We start from the raw sequence: 19,023 nt of genomic DNA, 5'->3' as shown, positions 1-19,023 counted from the left end.
ACTACATCTCAAAGAGGCAAATATTGTACATTTGACTCCACTACAATTTTTTGAAAACAGTAATTACTAGTTACTTTGTAGATTTGGATTATTATTACAAAACATACATTACCCACTTCATCCCTATATTCATTTTGGCCATTTGAAAATAGACGATCTACAAGCTCACAAAGCTTGTAGATCTGCTATTTTCATGTTATACATTTGAAAACTTTTGAAATGGGACATTCTACATAATGAGTACTGTCTACTTTTGTACTTTTACTCAAGTAAATTTGGAATTCCAGACTTTCACTTGTAACAGAGTATTTTTACATTGCAGTAAAAAGATGTGAGTAGTTTTTCCACCACTGGTTAAAAGGAAGCACAAGACTTATGCTGTTGCTGTCCTCCTGGTACTCCATCCGGCATGAGTAAACAACCTGCTCTAACCTTCAAATTCAGGCTCTTGGATTAATGTGTCGAAGACAAAAAATAGTTGGTTCTTTAATGGTTCTTTGTGAAGATGGAGGTGCTACATAGCACAGCTGTCATACAAAGAGCCAGTTTTAACCAGCAAGACTGTGCAACATCAGCAATACAATATACACAAGATAATAAATGGTCCAAATGGACCCAGATTTGGTTACATTTTTACAATCTCAGAGTTACAAGAGTTATCAAATTTTTACTGTGTAGTACGTCCAGAATGTATTGTGAATATGAATGGAATATTATAGGTCCATTCACATGGATTTGTATTACTTTGTCCTGATTAACCTACATAATTCATTGACAGAGAAAACAAAATCCAGAGTGCTCATTCAACCCCAACTCTTTGAGTTAAATCAACACTCCAGATTTTTGCCATGCACGTTGTTGAATTACACAGGAAGTCGAATTAGCGGCATGAATTCCAAGCCGGAGTCACATTTCCACACGGGCCATACATCACACAGAAGAAGCGGTGTGGTTAGCAGTCTCTTTGCATATAAACTAGGATATGGAGACTTGCAGAGTGAGTGTGTGTGCCGCGTATTGGCTGCTGCCAGCTCCCATGCAGCCTCCTGGGTTGTTTAGTCGGTGGAAGTGAGAGTGTGATTTCCCCAGACCCTGCTCTCAAGAGACACCCCCCCACACACACACCTCCCCCCGCCCTCTCCCCTGCCATCTCCCCCCGAACCGCACTGGTTAAACGGACAGGTCATTCACACGCACACGCACACACACACACACACACACACACACACACACACACACACACACACACACACACACACACACACACACACACACACACACACATTCACTCCCTCCAACCACCCTACCGCCTCTTCTACTCCCACTTCCAATGCCTTTCAATCTCTTCAGGGAGGGGGGGGGGGGGTGTATAAAGGCCACATTTCCCTGGTCGTTACCAGCCAGTCACTGGGAATCTCTCACTTCACTGTATACACGATAATCAGATCAAACCTGGAATTACCGTCATTAGAAATACTGAGGGGCCCGCGGGGCCAGGCGGGAAGGGGGGATCATAAGGAAATGACCTTGTTGAATAATATGCTACCAATGTGAGTTGTTGTAATTGTAAATTACCCCCCCCCCCCACACACACACACACACACACACACACACTAACCATCTATACCCTCCCTCCCCCCAAACACTAACCACATGCTGTAATGATGAGCACCCCGTCCATTGTGAATGAATCAAATGAAATTGATGCCGATTCGCTGTGCATGAATGACAAGCTCATAGAGATGTGTGTTGGGAATTAATGGGTTATGACATAGGTGGCCTAAGAATGTGTGCACGTGTACACGTGTTATTTGTGTGTGTTGCACAGTACAGACGTGCATGCATGTGTTTGTGTATGTACATTATGTACAGTGTTGTACATCCATTTTTTTACTTTTCTATATTTCTTTATAAATCAGTGCAATTGAACACCCTTACGTCTGTGTGTGGGTTTTACAAATATTGACAATGAAAAGTATTAAAAAGCGCTTCTGACTAAACCGCCTAACTCCATCTCCACTTTAATGGTCAAAAACCTCCTAACTCCACTTGAGCTGGATTTGGGAAAGTGTGTGTGTGTGGGTCCATGCGTGCATGATGTGTGGCTTTGCATGTTCTATAGGTAGTGGTACCCCTTTCTGTGTGTGCATGTGTAATACGTGAATGTGAGTTACTCCAGTAATCTCCATGATCTATGAGCTTGTCTGCTTGTCACTCAGCCATTAGAGACAGACAGAAAGGCCTCTCTCTATCTTACCACACCTCTTTTGCTCCCCTCGGCTGTGTCGGCACCGCCGCTGCCTCCACCACCCCCAACCAAAAATAATTGCGTGTTAATGGGTGAGACAGGGGTTTGGTGGGGGATGAGAGCTTAAGTGTCGGGTTGTGGTTTGATAAGGGATAGAGCGATTGTCACAGAGATACTGTAGGTCACTGGATAGAGGTTTTCTCATCCCAAAAAAAGGCGTTTTGAAAATGTGATGGCATTTGACACCATGTGCTAGTCATAAAAGGAGAATAACCCCCCCGCCAACCCCCCTTCCCTGATTTGGTTTGTCTCACAAGGATCCCCGGGAACAATAAATCATCTTGGCTTGACCCCTCTGTCTTGACAGTTAGCTTAAGTTAATAATCTAGACTCCCAAGTCCCCCCTTGCGATATCGTCAGTAAAACAGCCGCTCCGTGGAGTCTTAAATACAGCTCCATGAAGAGATGGAAATTAAAACAATGGTATGACCCAGAAGCGTCAGGGAAGCATAGGACTATACATGTCACATGATTAAACTAGTCTACCGTATCTGTTTACTAGGCTTTTTAGCTATTCAAATCAAAACCAAAAAGTTACGAACAAATAAACTAGTTAAAATCACTTTTAGAAAATCTGTTTCAAGTTTATTTGTCAAAGGCAGCAGTCACACAGAGTGCAATCAACACCATCTGTTGAGTTCTCTCAACAACGGAGGCCCTGCTGAAGGTGCAAAAAGTATAGGCTACACAAGATGAAGTTAGGAAAGACAGAAAAAATCAAACACACGCACACGCGCACGCTCACACGCACACACAGAGTATATATCACCCAGCCTTTATTTGACCTGGGTAAGAGGAGTGATAAAAGGACAGAGATGGTAATAGGTTTGCACTGACTGATCAGCTGCCCTATAACTCCTAGGGCTGACATGGCAGCTGACAATCAATGCAAGCTAAAGCTGTATCTTCCAGAGGGGTTATACAGCAACTGGCCAATCGGCACAGCTTAAGTGGCAACGGGGAATCACCCAGCACTGCAAGCGACCTCTCTGCTTACAATGCAATGCAATCGTACCTCCAGGTTACGGGATTGAAACAGCTGATGTGACCATCCCGACAAGCTATGGGACTGAAACAGACAAGATGTAACTATGGCATTAGTTTGGGGGTTGCCTTTGCCAAGTTGGCGAGAATTTAATATAGAATGAGGAATAAAGAATGAGTCGGGCTGTTTTCTGTTGGGACTCACAAAACAAAACATGTTTTTCACTCAGATGGGGTGTAGCAGTAGCAGCAAGTAGCAGTGCAAGCTTTTGAACAAGGGAGGTGCTGACAGGTACGCCTCATGGCCTTGCGTGTTGACAAGCATGGCGTCCAAGTTGCATATAGGGAATAACCGTCAGTAATCTATTTTGAAATTGCACATAAAATTGAATATTGATATGAAATGTAATTTTGGTTCAGAAATGACAACATTGGACACAGGGCTAGGGTAGCTTAGCTGAGCTTGACAAGAGGACCCAATGCGAGCTGACGAGAATGCACATCTGGCACACAACACTGTATGTGATGCAGTATACGTAAGGGTGGTCCCTGTGTGAAACACCCAGTATTTTGGGTGCACCATTTTCTTTTGGACTTCATGAGTGGTGTCCACAAGCAACAAGTGGCAGAATGCTATTTAGTATGCCTTCAGAACACCCAACATGAATAAAACTGTGAATGGTTTGGTAGAATTAACAGCTGAGGAGACAATGGTGCAGTGATCTTCAACAGTTCACGGAATGGCTGGATACCAGCAAAGGTGAGGCATACCACATTGTGTTTATGGGTAGTGTGCGTCCATTTAGTCATCAGATTGAACATCTAATATGCTGGCTATTAAGCTGGGTTTCTGCCATACACACAAAAGGAAATGAAACCATGCATGTGATCTTTTTTTTTTTTTTTTTACTGAGTAATGGACCAAAATAGCAGAGCATTGAAAAGACTAATTCCCATTGAATTGAAAGAGTTCACTTAAAGTGTTGCTCAAATGCTATTTTCTCGTTTTCTTTGTTAATAAATTAGGCTGCATCAGTTGAATCTATATATATATAGAGAGAGATTTTCACCTCAGGCTTTTGTCATATTTTCACCTCAGGCTTTTGTCATTGCCCGAGGTTGGATAATGAAGGCAACAATGAATTCCGGGGTGATGATTTGTTGATCAAATATACTCTTCGCCTTATATATTCACAAAGATATTGAGAAAGTAGCATTTGACCACTTCAATTCAATATGCACTGTATAGAAAGCAGTTCCGTACAGTCAGTCAGTCAGTCAGAAGCGCATTGACTACATAGTTTACACATGAAACACGTCTTTAACAGAGGGGACGAAAAAGCCGTAAGACTGAAAACAGGAAGACAGAGAGAGAGAGACAGCGAGAAACGTATGGATGAGCCAGACTGTGAAAGTGCACTAACAAGAGAATGAAACCTGGTGCGCCCTGAGAAGCAGGGAGCTCCAAAAGTCAACAGAGTTAGAGGCCTGTAGACATTCACACGGTCCTAATCTGGATGGAATGAGCCATGAGAGCACAGAGGAACTAAAGAACAACCCACTAACAGGTCTCCCCTGACCCGTCTCTCCAAAGTCCCTCTCTCCCACCTCCACTTTCCCTCCCTCGTTTCCTCTCTTCCTCGCCGCATGCCTCACCCCATCTCTCTCGCTCTGTCACCACCTCCATCCGCTAAACAAAGTTGCCTGCCGCCGACTGGACCCCAGAGGCTGTTGTCAGCAGGAAGGTGGCTGTAGCCGAGAGAGAGAGAGAGAGAGAGAGAGAGAGAGAGAGAGAGAGAGAGAGAGAGAGAGAGAGAGAGAGAGAGAGAGAGAGAGAGGTGAATGAGGGAGATAGAAAGAGGTGTATGTGAGTGAGGGTTGGTTGGGGCGCGTGTGGAGGGAGGGTGGTGTGGGACGAGGAGAATGAAGCGTTTCTAATTTAAATAAACCCTTCGGCAGACTGAAACTGGCAGTGAGTTTCCCTTCCGTTCACCAGGAAAGGAGAAGAGAGGAAAGAGAGGGAAGAGAGTGCAGGGGTGGGGGTGAGGGCAAAAAAGGAAAGGAGCGATAGATAAATAGATAGATGGATGGATGGCTATAGAGACAACTCCATTGTTGGTATATGGTTATCCGACTGGGAGAGTCAGGGGGCCAGAGGATGGGGAACAGGGGGAATGGGACTGAAATGGTTTAAGATATAGATGAGCTTGATGGAGGAGGAGGAGAAGGGACCAAAACAATAGGGGGGGGGACACTGACAAGACATTGGGTTTTACGGGGGAGAGAATAGAGTAAAAGTTGGGAAATGGAGAAGTGTGTAAGTGTGTGTGTGTGGTGTGGGGGGTTACTCATTTGGAAACCCTCATCCGTCTCTTGAACTTGAACACGCACGCACGCACGCACGCACGCACGCACGCACGCACGCACGCACGCACGCACGCACGCACGCACGCACGCACGCACACACACACACACACACACACACACACACACACACACACACACACACACACACACACACACACACACACACACACACACACGATAAATAAAATGAAAACAAGAAAGACTGCAAAGAAAGAAAGGACAGACAGAGAAAGTCAAGACTTTGATGTTCTTTGGGTGGTGGGTCTGATCAGTCACATTTCATCAAAAACTTGGCCCAAGTCTTTTTTAATGACTCCCAGCTTCCAGTCACTGCCATGGTCTCTTCTCCGTCACACTGTCTCCCCCTGTCTGTCCCTTTGGCTCGTCACACCAATGGCCTCCTAACTGGAGTAGCCTGCCTTCCCTTCCTAATAGCATGCCATGGAGGAAGGATGTGCAAAGTTATGTAAAAAATAAATAAATAAATACATCTACAATAAATCTGATATTAAGTTAATTTGAATGAAATCTGAAGTGAGGGAGAAAGGAATTGGATAAAGAGGCTAAATTAAAGTACAGATAGAAATACAGACATACAGACAGGCAAGTAGGCTATATAGGCTAGGTAGAATATATATGTGCTACTGTTTAGATAAACAGTAGCAGCTCTACCTATTTTGGAGAGTCTGTGAGACCTACAAAAGCTAAAAAGATAAATAGGTTTATGGTAAAAAAAAAAAAAAAAAAAAAAGGGGGACGGGGATCCAAATAAGATGTCTTTTTAAATAAAAGGACTGTCTACACAGTGCGAATATATACAGTACATATCCATTGAATAAGTCAACTGAGGGGCCAGGGCTTGACAAGCATGTAGACAAAAATGACAAAATGCGATTACACAGTCTCTGGATTAAAGGCGTGTGTGCGTAAAGGCGCGACACGCGCGTGTTTGTGTGTGTGTGTGTATATATATAGGCCCACAGGTAGGCAACGGAAAGTCTGTAGAGAGAGAGAGAGAGAGAGAGAGAGAGAGAGAGAGAGAGAGAGAGAGAGAGAGAGAGAGAGACTGTTTCAACCCCCCCTCCTTCAAACATACACACAGAGAACAGAACTAGCTCCAGCGGCGCTGGAGTGGAGCGGCGACGCGGGGAGAACCATAAATCTTCATATAGCGGCTGTTTTGATTAATGCAGCCGAGTCGAGCTAGGGGGCTGGACCTATCCCATTACGGCCTAATGGAAGATGGAGCGGCGCTGTCTCCACCACTAGGCCCCTGTCATTTGTTCCACTTTGCAGTCCATTTGGCCGAGAGACTACAAGCCACTCCATCAAAAATATTTTCAGAGTTAATTTCCGCCCGCTTAATTCGCCTTGATTCGGATTGCGTATCGAATGGCAGGATCGATTTTCGCCTGGCGTCTAAATTAAATAAAAGAGGGGGGTATACTTTAAGTCTGCGTTTTCTTTCTTTTCTCTTTTCCATTCCATTCTTCCACCTCTTTTCCAGCCATCCTTTACTGTGGTGGCCCCCCCTCGTTCTTTTTTTCGATGCATCTCATTTCCTCCTTTCTCTCAGATTTTGATAGGCCCATGTTTGGAGGAGAGGAAAGGGGGGGTGAGGAAGCACAGAGCCAGGGTGTAGTTACAGATGAAGGAAGACCTATTGAAAGATAAGCTGCTAAAGGTGGATGGATTTATGGATTTGTAATAAATTATAAACAGACACAAATAAAGACATTTGAGTTGGACATGGTGGGAGTGCACCTGCAGCTGTGAGAAGAAAGAAAGAAAGAAAGATGATAATAAAAAACAACAACGATGGGCTTCCAAACAATGGATAGAAAATAAAGATTGGAAAGTGAAGAAGAATTGAACAAGCCTACATGAGAAAAGTGGGGTAAATTAGGGGCATCGGGGTATTGAAAGGGTGAAAAATAATAGGGGGGGGGAGTACCAAAAAGAAATGAAAAGAGGCACGCACAAAAAAATGTGCAGTGACAAATTGGTCGAGTGTGTCGCGAATTCCCTTTTAGATTTAAAGCCGCGTGTAGCCTATCGTCATATCTTTCCAGTGTAATTTATTTTCTCATTTCTCTCGGCCCCTCAGTCCCCCTCTCTCTCCATCTCTCTCTCTCCCTCTCTCTCAGTGAATTTATCTGTTAGCCCCCGCTCAGTCACGTGCGATAGAGGAGGGGAAAAAAGTCAATAAAAGTCTCCAGCGACAACTGTTTCCCCCGTCGGCCTCTTGTCTCAGTGGCATTATCTTCCCTCACTGCTCTGCTTTTCTATTTGTTTATTCGCCAAAGTTGCTTTGCTCCTCCTCGTTTCCTTCTCTTTCAGTTGCATTTCCTGTTTCTGAGCCCCCCCTCTCTCATATCATAGGTTTTACAGGCCCGAGCTTCTCTCCAGAGAGCCATATTGATTTTATTCTCCCACTAACAGTGAGCCTATGCTTTGAAATTACAAAATCAGGAAGCTGTAAAATCCATCTACTTGTAGCTGCTCCAGAAATATTTCTATAGCCATCGGAAAGAAAGTTTTCGATGTTAGTGCTGCTCTACAAGTTCACAAGTTGAACATATGACCATGCAGTTTTTGGTCTTGGCATAAACACACTTCTGAATTTCAATCCATGTTACATTTTAATCAATGATTGAGTTTTTACTTTTGAGTCATGTCACATAAAGTGGCCAATCCCTTTACGAGATTGTGTTGAAATTCATACATTTATAACTGTCAGAATCAACGACAGACACTTGAACTGCACTGTGTTAACAGACATGGATTGGTGGTTGCTGGGATTAAAACTGTGATATTCCAATTACAGGGTGGTCTCTAACCTCAACTACCATGACAATTAAGATTTTATGACACATCACGGTGCCGACATGATAAAAATGGGCACTGGATTAAGGCTAATTTATACTTTGTGGCATGACAGTCTTGCTTCCCTAAAATAACTGTTTGAAAGAAAGAAAGAAAGAAAGAAAGAAAGAAAGAAAGAAAGAAGACACATTGCATTGTTGTTGGCGAGCGACACTATCGTATGACACAGTATAAATGAGGCGTAATACTTGGCAGTAGAAGGAGCCGTGAGTGACACAGGCAGGTTTGGAGACACCTTCCACCTTTAAGAACTAATTTGCACCAATACTTAATCAGGATTATAAATCAATAACGACAATACCACGTACTCTCATCCACTCCCTACGATATTGTAGAAATAAGGGGGGGGGCAGAAAATTGATAGACCCCTGTACGTCGGGCACCCTTGAGGGGTATATACCACCGTGGCAAGCAGGAGTGATGACCAAGTCCATCCAGCAATATGACTTGTTCAGTCAGCCCCCACCAATACCAGTGTCTCTATTTCAGTCACCACATCTGTTATTGTCTGATTCTTAAGAAAAAAGTGGCTGAGCGCGGAGAATAATGAAACCAAAGGCCAACACACACACAGTCAACAAGCCCCTGGTAAGAAACACACTGTGTCAATATTAATCTCCCTGACAGAAAGTCGAAATATGGCATCTGTCACACATCATCTTCCCTCTCTCCTGTCTTTCTCTCGAGTGGAGATGCATGGAGAGAGACAAAGAGGGAGAGAGTGAAAGACAGAGAAGAGTACAAAAAAAGGGAAGTTGTTGGAAATTGAGGATATGGATGGTAAAGGGCAAAGGACTTGAATATATACAGAATATACTGTATCTGTATAACATTTAAAGGTTTTGTCCTATAATAAAGCCTGAATTTATGAGCAGAGTGAAAGTGAATATATTAATTTGTGTATTACTTTGTGGTAACTGATGAGGACTCAAAGTCATTCCACAACATGCAAAAGTCAAGCAAAATGTATGTACTTAATTTTATTTATTTTTTAAATCATAGGATATAAAGGCAAGTGCTTGCATTGGTGTACAGCATATACTGTAGAGTGTACTGTAAGTGTGTGTGCACACGTCTATGTGTGTTCCTATCTACATGGACAGACATACATTATGTGAATGAGAGCACAGCAGTCCACAATATATGACTCTTACAACAGCGATGAAGAGGAACACAGGCCAGCGCTCCTTTGACCAAATCTTTCCTTAGGCCTTGGGACGATCAGACTAGATCAGTACTTGGACTCTGATATACATGCAAAGCTACATCCTTTGTTGCAACAATGCTATAGCTTGACCTTCCCAACATCAGTGCCGGCGTCCTGCTGGAATTGTATATTTTCAAGGTCAACAATCCATCCAATGCGCAACAAGTCAAAGAGCGAGGTCCAGGCCTGCTGACTGTAAGGCAACTACAACTGGATTGCGCTCATAAACAGTGATGCTCAAAGACACCAGCAATCATGGCAGCACATCTATAATGTGAGATAGCAAAGGACAAAGGACGGTGATGAAAAATAAAATGTCTTCCTATATATTTCATCAGCTTTCCCTGAATGCTGGGGCATTTTCTTGCGCCCCCTTATACCCATCCACCATCCTTTATTTATCCTTCAATCATCTCTGTCTCTCTCCACCTCTTCAGCCTGTTATCCCTTTCTCCCACCCATTTCACCCAGAACACTTTCCTCTCTTTCATCCTCTCCCCATCTGCTTCCTCTTCGTCCCACCTCTCCTCTTTCTCCTCCTCCCTCTGTCCTTCTGGCCCTTTTCAGCTCCTCATCTTCTCTCTCTCTCTTTTTCTCTTCCTCTTACCCTCCCACCCTGCCTCTCTTTTTTCCTCCCTCTATCTCTTGCCCTCCCTGGCGCTTCCCCCTCTTTCCCCTGTGATGAATGAGTCTGTCGGCTGGGTGCAGTTCATATTTACTGAGCAAGGGAGCGCACACTGTCAGTCTCCCTCGCCCTCCACATCTCTATCCCTCTGCTAAACAGACAGAGAGAGCAAAAGGTTACGCTGGGATGAGAGGGAGGGGAGGGTGGCCACGGTCAACAGATCCACTACAAGCAGTTACCCACTGCCATACCAGTGTGGCTCGTAGGCACCGCTACACCACGCTCAATATACTACATGGACTGAAGCTGTGCTTCAGCCCAGTGGTATAGCACCAGATAGAGGCGTCAGCAGAGGCAACGAGAGAGTAAGCTACAGAGCTCTTTAGAGCCGGCTGTCAATGCAGTGACGCTAATAGGGAATAAACAGGGTCTTATTCATCCCACTACTACACGCAGCTCGGCTCACCTTCCACCTGCGCTCACCGGCCTACTCTCTGCACTCAACACAATTTAATTGTGTTGTACTCTTTGTCCTTCCTTTGAGCAAGCCGTGCTTTTAGGCACGTTTGTGGACTTGCAAGAGAGCGAGAGAGGAGCCGTTGCCAGCTGTGTCTTACCAAAGGGTCCACAAAGTACCCGGTTTCATCTACGCCCACGTGCGACTGTGTTACAGGGAGGAGGGGGGGAGTCAAACGGGGTGTTTTGACCTGTGCGTTGACCCCTTCATGAATGAGAGGAGTGGATGCGGGGCCCTGCCGGAGCCCAGAGGGATGGGCAGAGAGCCCCGCAGAGCCACCATCTCTTCCCACACACTGACCTCAGAGGCCAAGCCAAACGCCAAAACCACCGCAGTGTGACGACACCGGTGACACCACAGCGCCAACGCATGCGGCGTGTTCCTCTGCCAAATTGACAAAAATATAGACAGTAAATACGAGGAAAATTGGATAGCTCGAATTACATCAACCCCCCACCCACTGCCCACACAGACCCACACACACGACACAGGACACAACTGGACTTTATAAGATCCAATATGGGGGGTAATTCAATTTTTTTCCCAGACTATATCCTAAAAGACTACCAACTGCCTGTCAGCGTCTCAGCGAAGGGGACAGATTGAAAATGCCTTTGCCATTTGGCATTGGGATGAGAAGGCTAAATAAATGTTAGGTTTTATGTTTCGATTTGTTGATGATTTGCAGTACTCACAGACATCTTAGTCCAACAATATCTGCACCGATGAAACATAACGTTATTGTAGACATGCATAGAGTGTAGTAGAGCATTGCAAATACATCTGATATACTGTGTGTACATGCACACACGCACAAAAAATATGCACACACACACACACACACACACACACACACACACACACACACACACACACACACACACACACACACACACACACACACACACACACACACACACACACACACACACACACACACACACACACACACAGTATATGTATAGACTGAAGGAAAATAGAAGAACAGAGGAGGGAAAATACTGAGTGCAGGGAAGTAAAGCATCACACCATAATGATCTGAATATTATGGAAAATTGGACACGGAGAGGGGGAAAATTGGAAGTCTTTTGAGGAGCTGAGAAAGGTCTGAATGCGTCCAAATGTGAATACAATGACCAATATCAAAAACGGATGAACACATATGTCTGTGTGGACGAGAGACATGGTGCTGTTGTAAATATCCTCTAGAGGTTCTAAAAGCTCCCTTCACCACAACAAATGATGGGGTCAGGGGGTGATATACAGGGAGCATTATCAGCTGGAGTAACACTGGACGTTTCTGATGGAAATGTATGATGTTCCCATAGTGTGAAAATAAAAGGCAGTCCTGTGATCTCAGTCTACGGGTCACACACACCAGGTTCCTTATTTCATATCAGAAGAATCAGAATAACTATTTGACAAGTAGCCTATAGTAGCTGCACATGAGTTTGCCTGTGTGACATGGTCTACATTCCTGGTTACAAAAAGGTGCACAGCTCACTGGTCCTTGTGAGGTATACCAGCCAACGGGTTAAAAACGAAATAATGGAGTATAGCCGCACAAACGTAGAGGGCGATGCAAATTTACTGTGGACAAAGAGACAGAAAATTCACCATGGTCTACGTTCTTAACATGATGTACTATGTTCCCCTCATTATACAGACACATTACAAAAACAGGTAAAGTTCTACTTCTTGAATCTGAATGAAAGGAGACAGATTTCCTGATCCTTCCTTAAACATGCTTTCTACAGCTATTGGTTTCCCCCTGGTGCCTTGAGAGAGGAACTGCCACGGCTTCGTTTACGGCCTTTCAGGGCCAATTCAGCAGCCAACTCATCTGCATTATGGCTGATCTGGCCCTCAAACAGTGACATATCCGGCTATCACCCCAATAAACAATGAAAGAAATACAAAGGCTCAACAATAATACCTTTATCTCTTAGGATGCTTTCTGTGCTGTAGTCATGTGTGTATCACTTCTATCAATGGACCCCCCCCCACAACACACACACCGGTCCTACATCATATTTGTCCATCTGCCTGCCAAGCCGATGGAACATTCCAAAAACGTCTGCTGCACAATCCATCTCAATTTTCTAAATCTATTAACTTTCTTTGTGTGGCCTGCCTCTCCAGAAGCCCCGATCTTTAAAAACCGTGGTTGTTCAACAATTATGATAACTGCAACAGAGGGGGGGAATTAGAAGATCCACCCCATTCATCTCTCTGCCCCTCCTTTGCAACAGACATGACGCGGCTAAATGAAAAATGGACACGCTTTAAGAAGTATTGATTCCCGCTTTAAACAAAGGTACACTCAATATTATTTGGCCCTAAATACATCTTTGTTATCCGTGCCCGAGTAGCAGTTACTGCGGTGTCCTCGTAATCGCGGACATAAAAATAATAGGCCAATTCCCTCTGAATTGACCCAGACAGGCCTGTTGTCCTAGTGATGCATACCTAGGGTGTAAATGAATGTGAGCAAGAATTTCTGACAACTACACCTTACCATCAGGGGGAAATATGCCCTTGTGGTGTGAAAAGAAGCCCAAGTGAAAGCAATAGAACACATTTGGTGAGAACGTATTAGTTTGTTTTAGAAGGCAATCTGAAATTGTGAAATCATTTATCAACATAAGGATCACTAGGAAAGGCAGGGACAGTACAGGGCAGAAGAAAAGCTCATGCCTTAGGCTTTGGTGCCATTAAGCTAGACCTAGAGATATCAGACAGGCATATGTATACATTGTATTTATAAACAACAGAGCGTGCAGATTGTGTTACGTCATTTATTTGAATTAAAACATAACTTCAGTAGTCTGATGTGTTTCAATATGTAGTTTGTTATTAGATATAGTACATATGAGGTAGAGGAAACAGGTACATCAATAAAAGCAACAAGGTTTTCAATGGAGAGATTAATAGTAGCCCTGCTTTACCTTTTTTACGTTATCTTTTAAAAGCAATAAACTATACTTACTTTCCCATACTGATTATACTAGCAAGCAGTAAGGTTTAAAATGGAGATATTAATACAAAATATATATAAATAATAAAAAAGACAAAGAAAATAGTTCAACCAAATCACCTTGATACATTTTTTATATTTCCTACAATCATCATCGGAACTTATGTCTGACAGTTGAGTCCAACACAACTTACACAATTACAATCTTTCCAACAAAGTGACCAAATACAATAAAGTCTCAGCTTTTCCACATTTTATACTGCTCTTTAAACAATACTATTCTACAATATTGAGGTCTGTTAAGAACAAGAAATATTGCCATTCAAAAAACAAAAATGTAAGACATGTGGCTCTGTTTCATATTCAAAGTTTGGGCCACAGCAGGGTAATGGATTTTGAGATGATACCTTAAGAGCACTATGAAAACATAATGGCCTTTTTTTTAATTGCCTCTGATCATCCCCATCTGTGTAGTGGGAAGTACACCAACATGTTAACATTATCATTTTATAGACGTAACACATAATACAAGCACAAATATTAGCATAGAAAAAAAAGAAACTCCTCTCGAATAACATTAGTGTTAAAAATGCCAGGATGTTACATGAATCCCAGTAGACAGAAACAACAAAACAAAAACAAAAACACCAAAGACAATCGACTAGAAGGGCTCATGAAGTTAATACGAGAAACACCATAACTCCTTGTGGCTGCATGCTTTTTAGCTTGTGTACAACAACTTGGAGAGGCTGTCTTCTCTAGCAGCACTAAATTAAACCAACAAAATTAACAGTGGACAGTGGTTGGCTTTGTCTTTATGCCATTTGTTTAGCAATCAAAAACTGAGTCACCATCTAAATTCACACACTAGTGTCCATTTGGAATATACCTCAATTTTATTTTCTGAATGCATAACACCCTTTTTGTATGGCACCGGCTAGGCAGCTAATAGAGGTCAACTATCCCACCCACCCCCATGACAACCAGGCCATGCTCAAAGACTTTCCCTTCTGGCTCCCAAACTGTGAAATGGCCTCCCTTCCGTCGGTCAGGACTGAATAGAAAAACTTGTCCCTCAAAACTTTTGTTTAACAGCGACTCCCTTCATTCACTCAGGTTTTCTGACATTTTCCTTTTTACACATCTGCCATGATGAAGCTTCAGATGATCGGTGCGTTTGAACCGACCGCCACAATAAAGGCATTGATACGGTCTCTTACACATATGGACCTGCCTCTTGTGTGACTTCAGCCCCGTTTTCAAGCGAAAGGTTTTCTCGCACTCATCGCATTCATATGGACGTTCATCTGAGTGAATTGCGCTGTGTAGGTCCAGTGACGCTTTGACAACAAACCTGTGATAACAAATAGTACACTCATAGGGCTTTTCCCCTGTGTGTCTTCTTTTATGTTTGGTAAGGTCTCCTGACTGAGCAAAGCTTGACTCACACTGGTCACATTTATAGGGTTTCTCACCCGTGTGGGTCCGTTGGTGGTTGACCAAGTGATATATGCGTTTGAAGTTCTTGCCACAGTCCTTACATTGGTAAGGCCGCTCTCCTGTGTGTTTGCGCATGTGGACCTTCAGAACCCCCAAACTGACTGCTTTTAGTCCACATTCGCTGCACTGATGTGTCTTAAAATGGATCCTCATGTGATATTTCACCTTCTCTTTGCTACTGAAGCATTTTCCACACTCAGAACAATTAAATGATTCCTCTGACGGTGACGGGAAATGTATCTTCTGTCTGTGTTTGGTTAGAGCCTGCTTGTAGCCGAAAGCCTTTCCACATTCGGGGCAGGAAAACGCCTTCTCACCTGTGTGCACGATCATGTGTTGACGTAGAATTGCTGAGTGTGTAAACCTTTTCTTGCACACTTCACATTCATACTTTTTGATTCCTGTGTGTATAAACATGTGCGCACGGAGCGAACCAACATCTCTGCAGGCCTTGCCGCACTCTTTGCAGGCATGAGGCTTCTCGTTGGTGTGCAGGTACATGTGATTCTTAAGACTTTGGGGGTTTCTCACCGTCTTGCCACACACTTGACAATTCACGCCTACAACGAGGGATACTGGCTTTGTAAAATCAGGATGAGCGAATATTATTTTGGTTTTCCTACCTACACAATGGTGAGGGCCCTGGCCCCAGGACTTCTTGAAGCTCCTCCTGCAGTTGGAGCAACGGAGATGTCCCTTGTGCATGTGGACAGCCATGTCATGCCAGCTCCTGCAGTGATTCCTCAGGTTCCTCAGGTAATCAAAACTGCGAGCACAGACTGGACATGTGTGTTTTTTCTTAGGAGGAGCAGTGAGATGTGCCTTGTTTTTATGAAGACTTAGCTGTGCTGGAGTGTGAAAGGTACAATCACACTGAGGACAACTGTACACGCCTTCCTTTTTGAACTGGAGCTTTGAAGACAGTTGCCTGACTGCATCAGTGTACTCATCAGGATGATGGTACTTTACATGCTGCTGTAGGAAGGTGGGGTCTGTGAAGCCTAAGGTGCAGTATGGACATGGGTGGGAATCTGCCGTCATTTGCACAGGCACAGCTAGAGAGAGAAGAGCAGACGATTAATTATGGAATGTAAAACAGTAATTAAGTGAAAAAAGGGAGACAAAAGATAAGACTATAAGTCCATGTTTGCATTATTTCTATGTGTGTGTGCGCGCGCGTGGGGGGGATTGTGTTTAACATAATGCAGTCAGTCATCATTTAATGTGGTCATTAAATTAATTATCTAGCTGGATTTTGCGTTTTTGTTTCGTTTTTTTACAGTGACACAGTAGTATCAAGCTGTTAAAGGGGGTGTAAGTGATATCGATATTGTTCAAGTAAGTGTTAAATAGTTGTATGTTCCAATAGTAATCACTGCTATAGATATGAGTGTTAAGTAAGAAGGGGTTCCCTGTCTGTCCAGCTCTTTAGTAATAAGAAAATACATTTTCAAGTCTGGATAAAAATTTTAACCAAGAGAGAACTCATACAGGATAAAAAAGTGAAATTTGAGTAGTAATTAAAGTGGTAGATAAAATTGGAATCGGAACACTATAAATTTGAAGCTGATAAATGGGTTCGCTCTGCTGATCGGATTAAATTGGTCTGAAAATGTATTTTCTATTTATTAACCATTTGAAACCTAGCATCCCTATTATGAGGGGGACCATCGGCGAAAATAACCGATATACAAACTCACAACGTGTTGCACTTCCCTTAATGTACAGGGGAAAAAAGAGTGACCAAATACAAAGCCAACCCTGGTCAAGTTTACAAAGTAAAGAGAGCTGCTGGAGAAACAAAGAGACCCGTGTTATTGACACTAACACTATTAACACTCTACAATATAGCATATCTTTTATTTGTCTGTCACTACATGTTTTAATTAATTGAATACACAGGACCCCAATGGAAACAAGCCATAGTGCTTTCTTGGGTTTCATCCTTTTTAGCATCCCTTTGTATAGAACTGTACTTTTTGTGCTTTTTTTGCAAACTGCTAAATAAAGTATTCAATCAATCAATCAATCAATCAATCAATCAAGCAAGCAATGATTACTATAGGAATATAGGGCTGTAACCGTTTACAATATAACTTACAACACGTTTAAATTGAAATCAGGACTCGAACGAATACTAAATATGAAAAAAAAGAATAAAAAAGTTGATCGGGACCACCCACTTTTGAAACATAATGTCAACCTCTACTTGCTCAATCCCCTGGCCTATACTATTTTAATTCTACAAAACTCTGTCCCCGTCTGTCTGTGTGTGTGTTTGTCCCCAAAATCTCTTCTGCCCGGTTCTTCTCAGTGGCTTTGACCATTACCATGTGCACGGAACAGCGAAGTCCGTTTTTCACTTTCCCCGAATGCCGAATGTCAGCTGTTTATTTGTGTGTTCGCTAGCTCCCGGGTTGCCAAATCATGTACGTGCAACAAGCGCCAGTGTTGCCACATCCGTGAAACAAGCGGACCATGACGCACTTTGGGTGCTCATATCCCCCAACGGGTATGGTCTAGTACTATTAATTACTTTATCCTACTTGTTCCCTGTGGAACATAAGCCATTACTACTACTATGTCAAAGTCAATTTCTGTTTTGAGTGAACTCACTCAGGAGAAGAATGGTATGGTGCAAAACATTCACAACCTAGTGAATTTCCCTCATGGACATTTATTTAGCATTTAGTTATACTTTGCTAGTTTGCTTTAAATGAACTATCTATAGTGTCATGTTATGTGTCATCAGTGACGGACATTACCAAATAAACCACTCAGTGGAGATGACTAAAAAGCCCTCAACAACTTCAGTTAAAAAACAATTAACAGTGAGGTGTCTTACGTTCATTGTTCATTGGTGCCTCCTCTTCTTCATAGTCTTCATTTAAACATGGCTCACTTTCTCTCTTAACTTTCTTGGGATGCCTTGAAGACTTTCGTCTGACTGTATCATTGTACTCATCACGGTGATGGTATTTGACATGCTGCTGTAGGAAGGTGGGGTCCTTGAAGGAGACGGCGCAGTACGGACACAGGTGGGAACCTGGAGTAATTTGCACAGGCACAGCTAGAGGGGGGAGATCAGACAATTAATGAGGGAATGTAAAAGACAGTAATGAAAGAGGGAACAAAATATGTGTGGTGTCTTACTTTCATCATTTGTTGATGCCTCGTCTTCCCCGTGGTCCTCATCTAGATGTGTCTCACTTTCTCTCTTAACAAATTCCAATTTACTATTCTGTATTACAGAAAATAATTCAGATAACTCATGGTCTATTGGCTCCTCTTTGACTTGCTTGAAATTCATCTCACTCTCCTGATTATTGCTCAGCTTAACCCCACTGGGTTGTAGAATAGTCTTTTTAGGACGCCCAGGTCCTCTCTTTGCAGATTTGATCATCAACCCATTCTCATTCTTCTGATGAATGCTCAGTTCAACCACACTTTGTTGTACAATATACTTTTTAGGTCTCCCAGGTCCTTTCTTTGTAGATTTGATCATCCGCCCATTACCAATCACTTGATTATTACTCAGTTCTACCCCATGTTGTGCTATAGTCTTTTTAGGGCGGCCAGGTCCTCTCTTTGTAGATTTGATCATCATCCCATTCCCATCCTCCTGATTATTGCTTGGTTCCACCCCACTATG

The 19,023-nt window shown here is 43.1% G+C and overlaps 1 protein-coding gene across 1 annotated transcript in view; it reads right to left on the bottom strand.

Moving 5' to 3' along the window:
- Positions 1-19,023, bottom strand: part of LOC308083515 (uncharacterized protein) — a gene marked incomplete at its 3' end in the record, with an annotated part of 46,549 nt that extends 27,526 nt beyond the window's left edge. Inside the window, exons 1-3 of the mRNA XM_080425828.1 lie at positions 18,525-19,023; positions 18,217-18,441; positions 15,347-16,426 (exon numbers count right to left, since the gene is read on the bottom strand). Coding sequence (XP_080281954.1) covers positions 15,347-16,426; positions 18,217-18,441; positions 18,525-18,978 — 1,759 coding nt within the window. The 5' untranslated portion in view covers positions 18,979-19,023. The remainder of the gene's footprint in view (positions 1-15,346; positions 16,427-18,216; positions 18,442-18,524) is intronic.

This window comes from Gymnoscopelus braueri, assembly GCF_963280865.1.
Source record: "Gymnoscopelus braueri genome assembly, chromosome: 4".
Taxonomy (NCBI): Eukaryota; Metazoa; Chordata; class Actinopteri; order Myctophiformes; family Myctophidae; genus Gymnoscopelus; species Gymnoscopelus braueri.
Note: the sequence above shows the minus strand (reverse complement) of the source record. Positions and strands in the feature narration are given on the sequence as shown.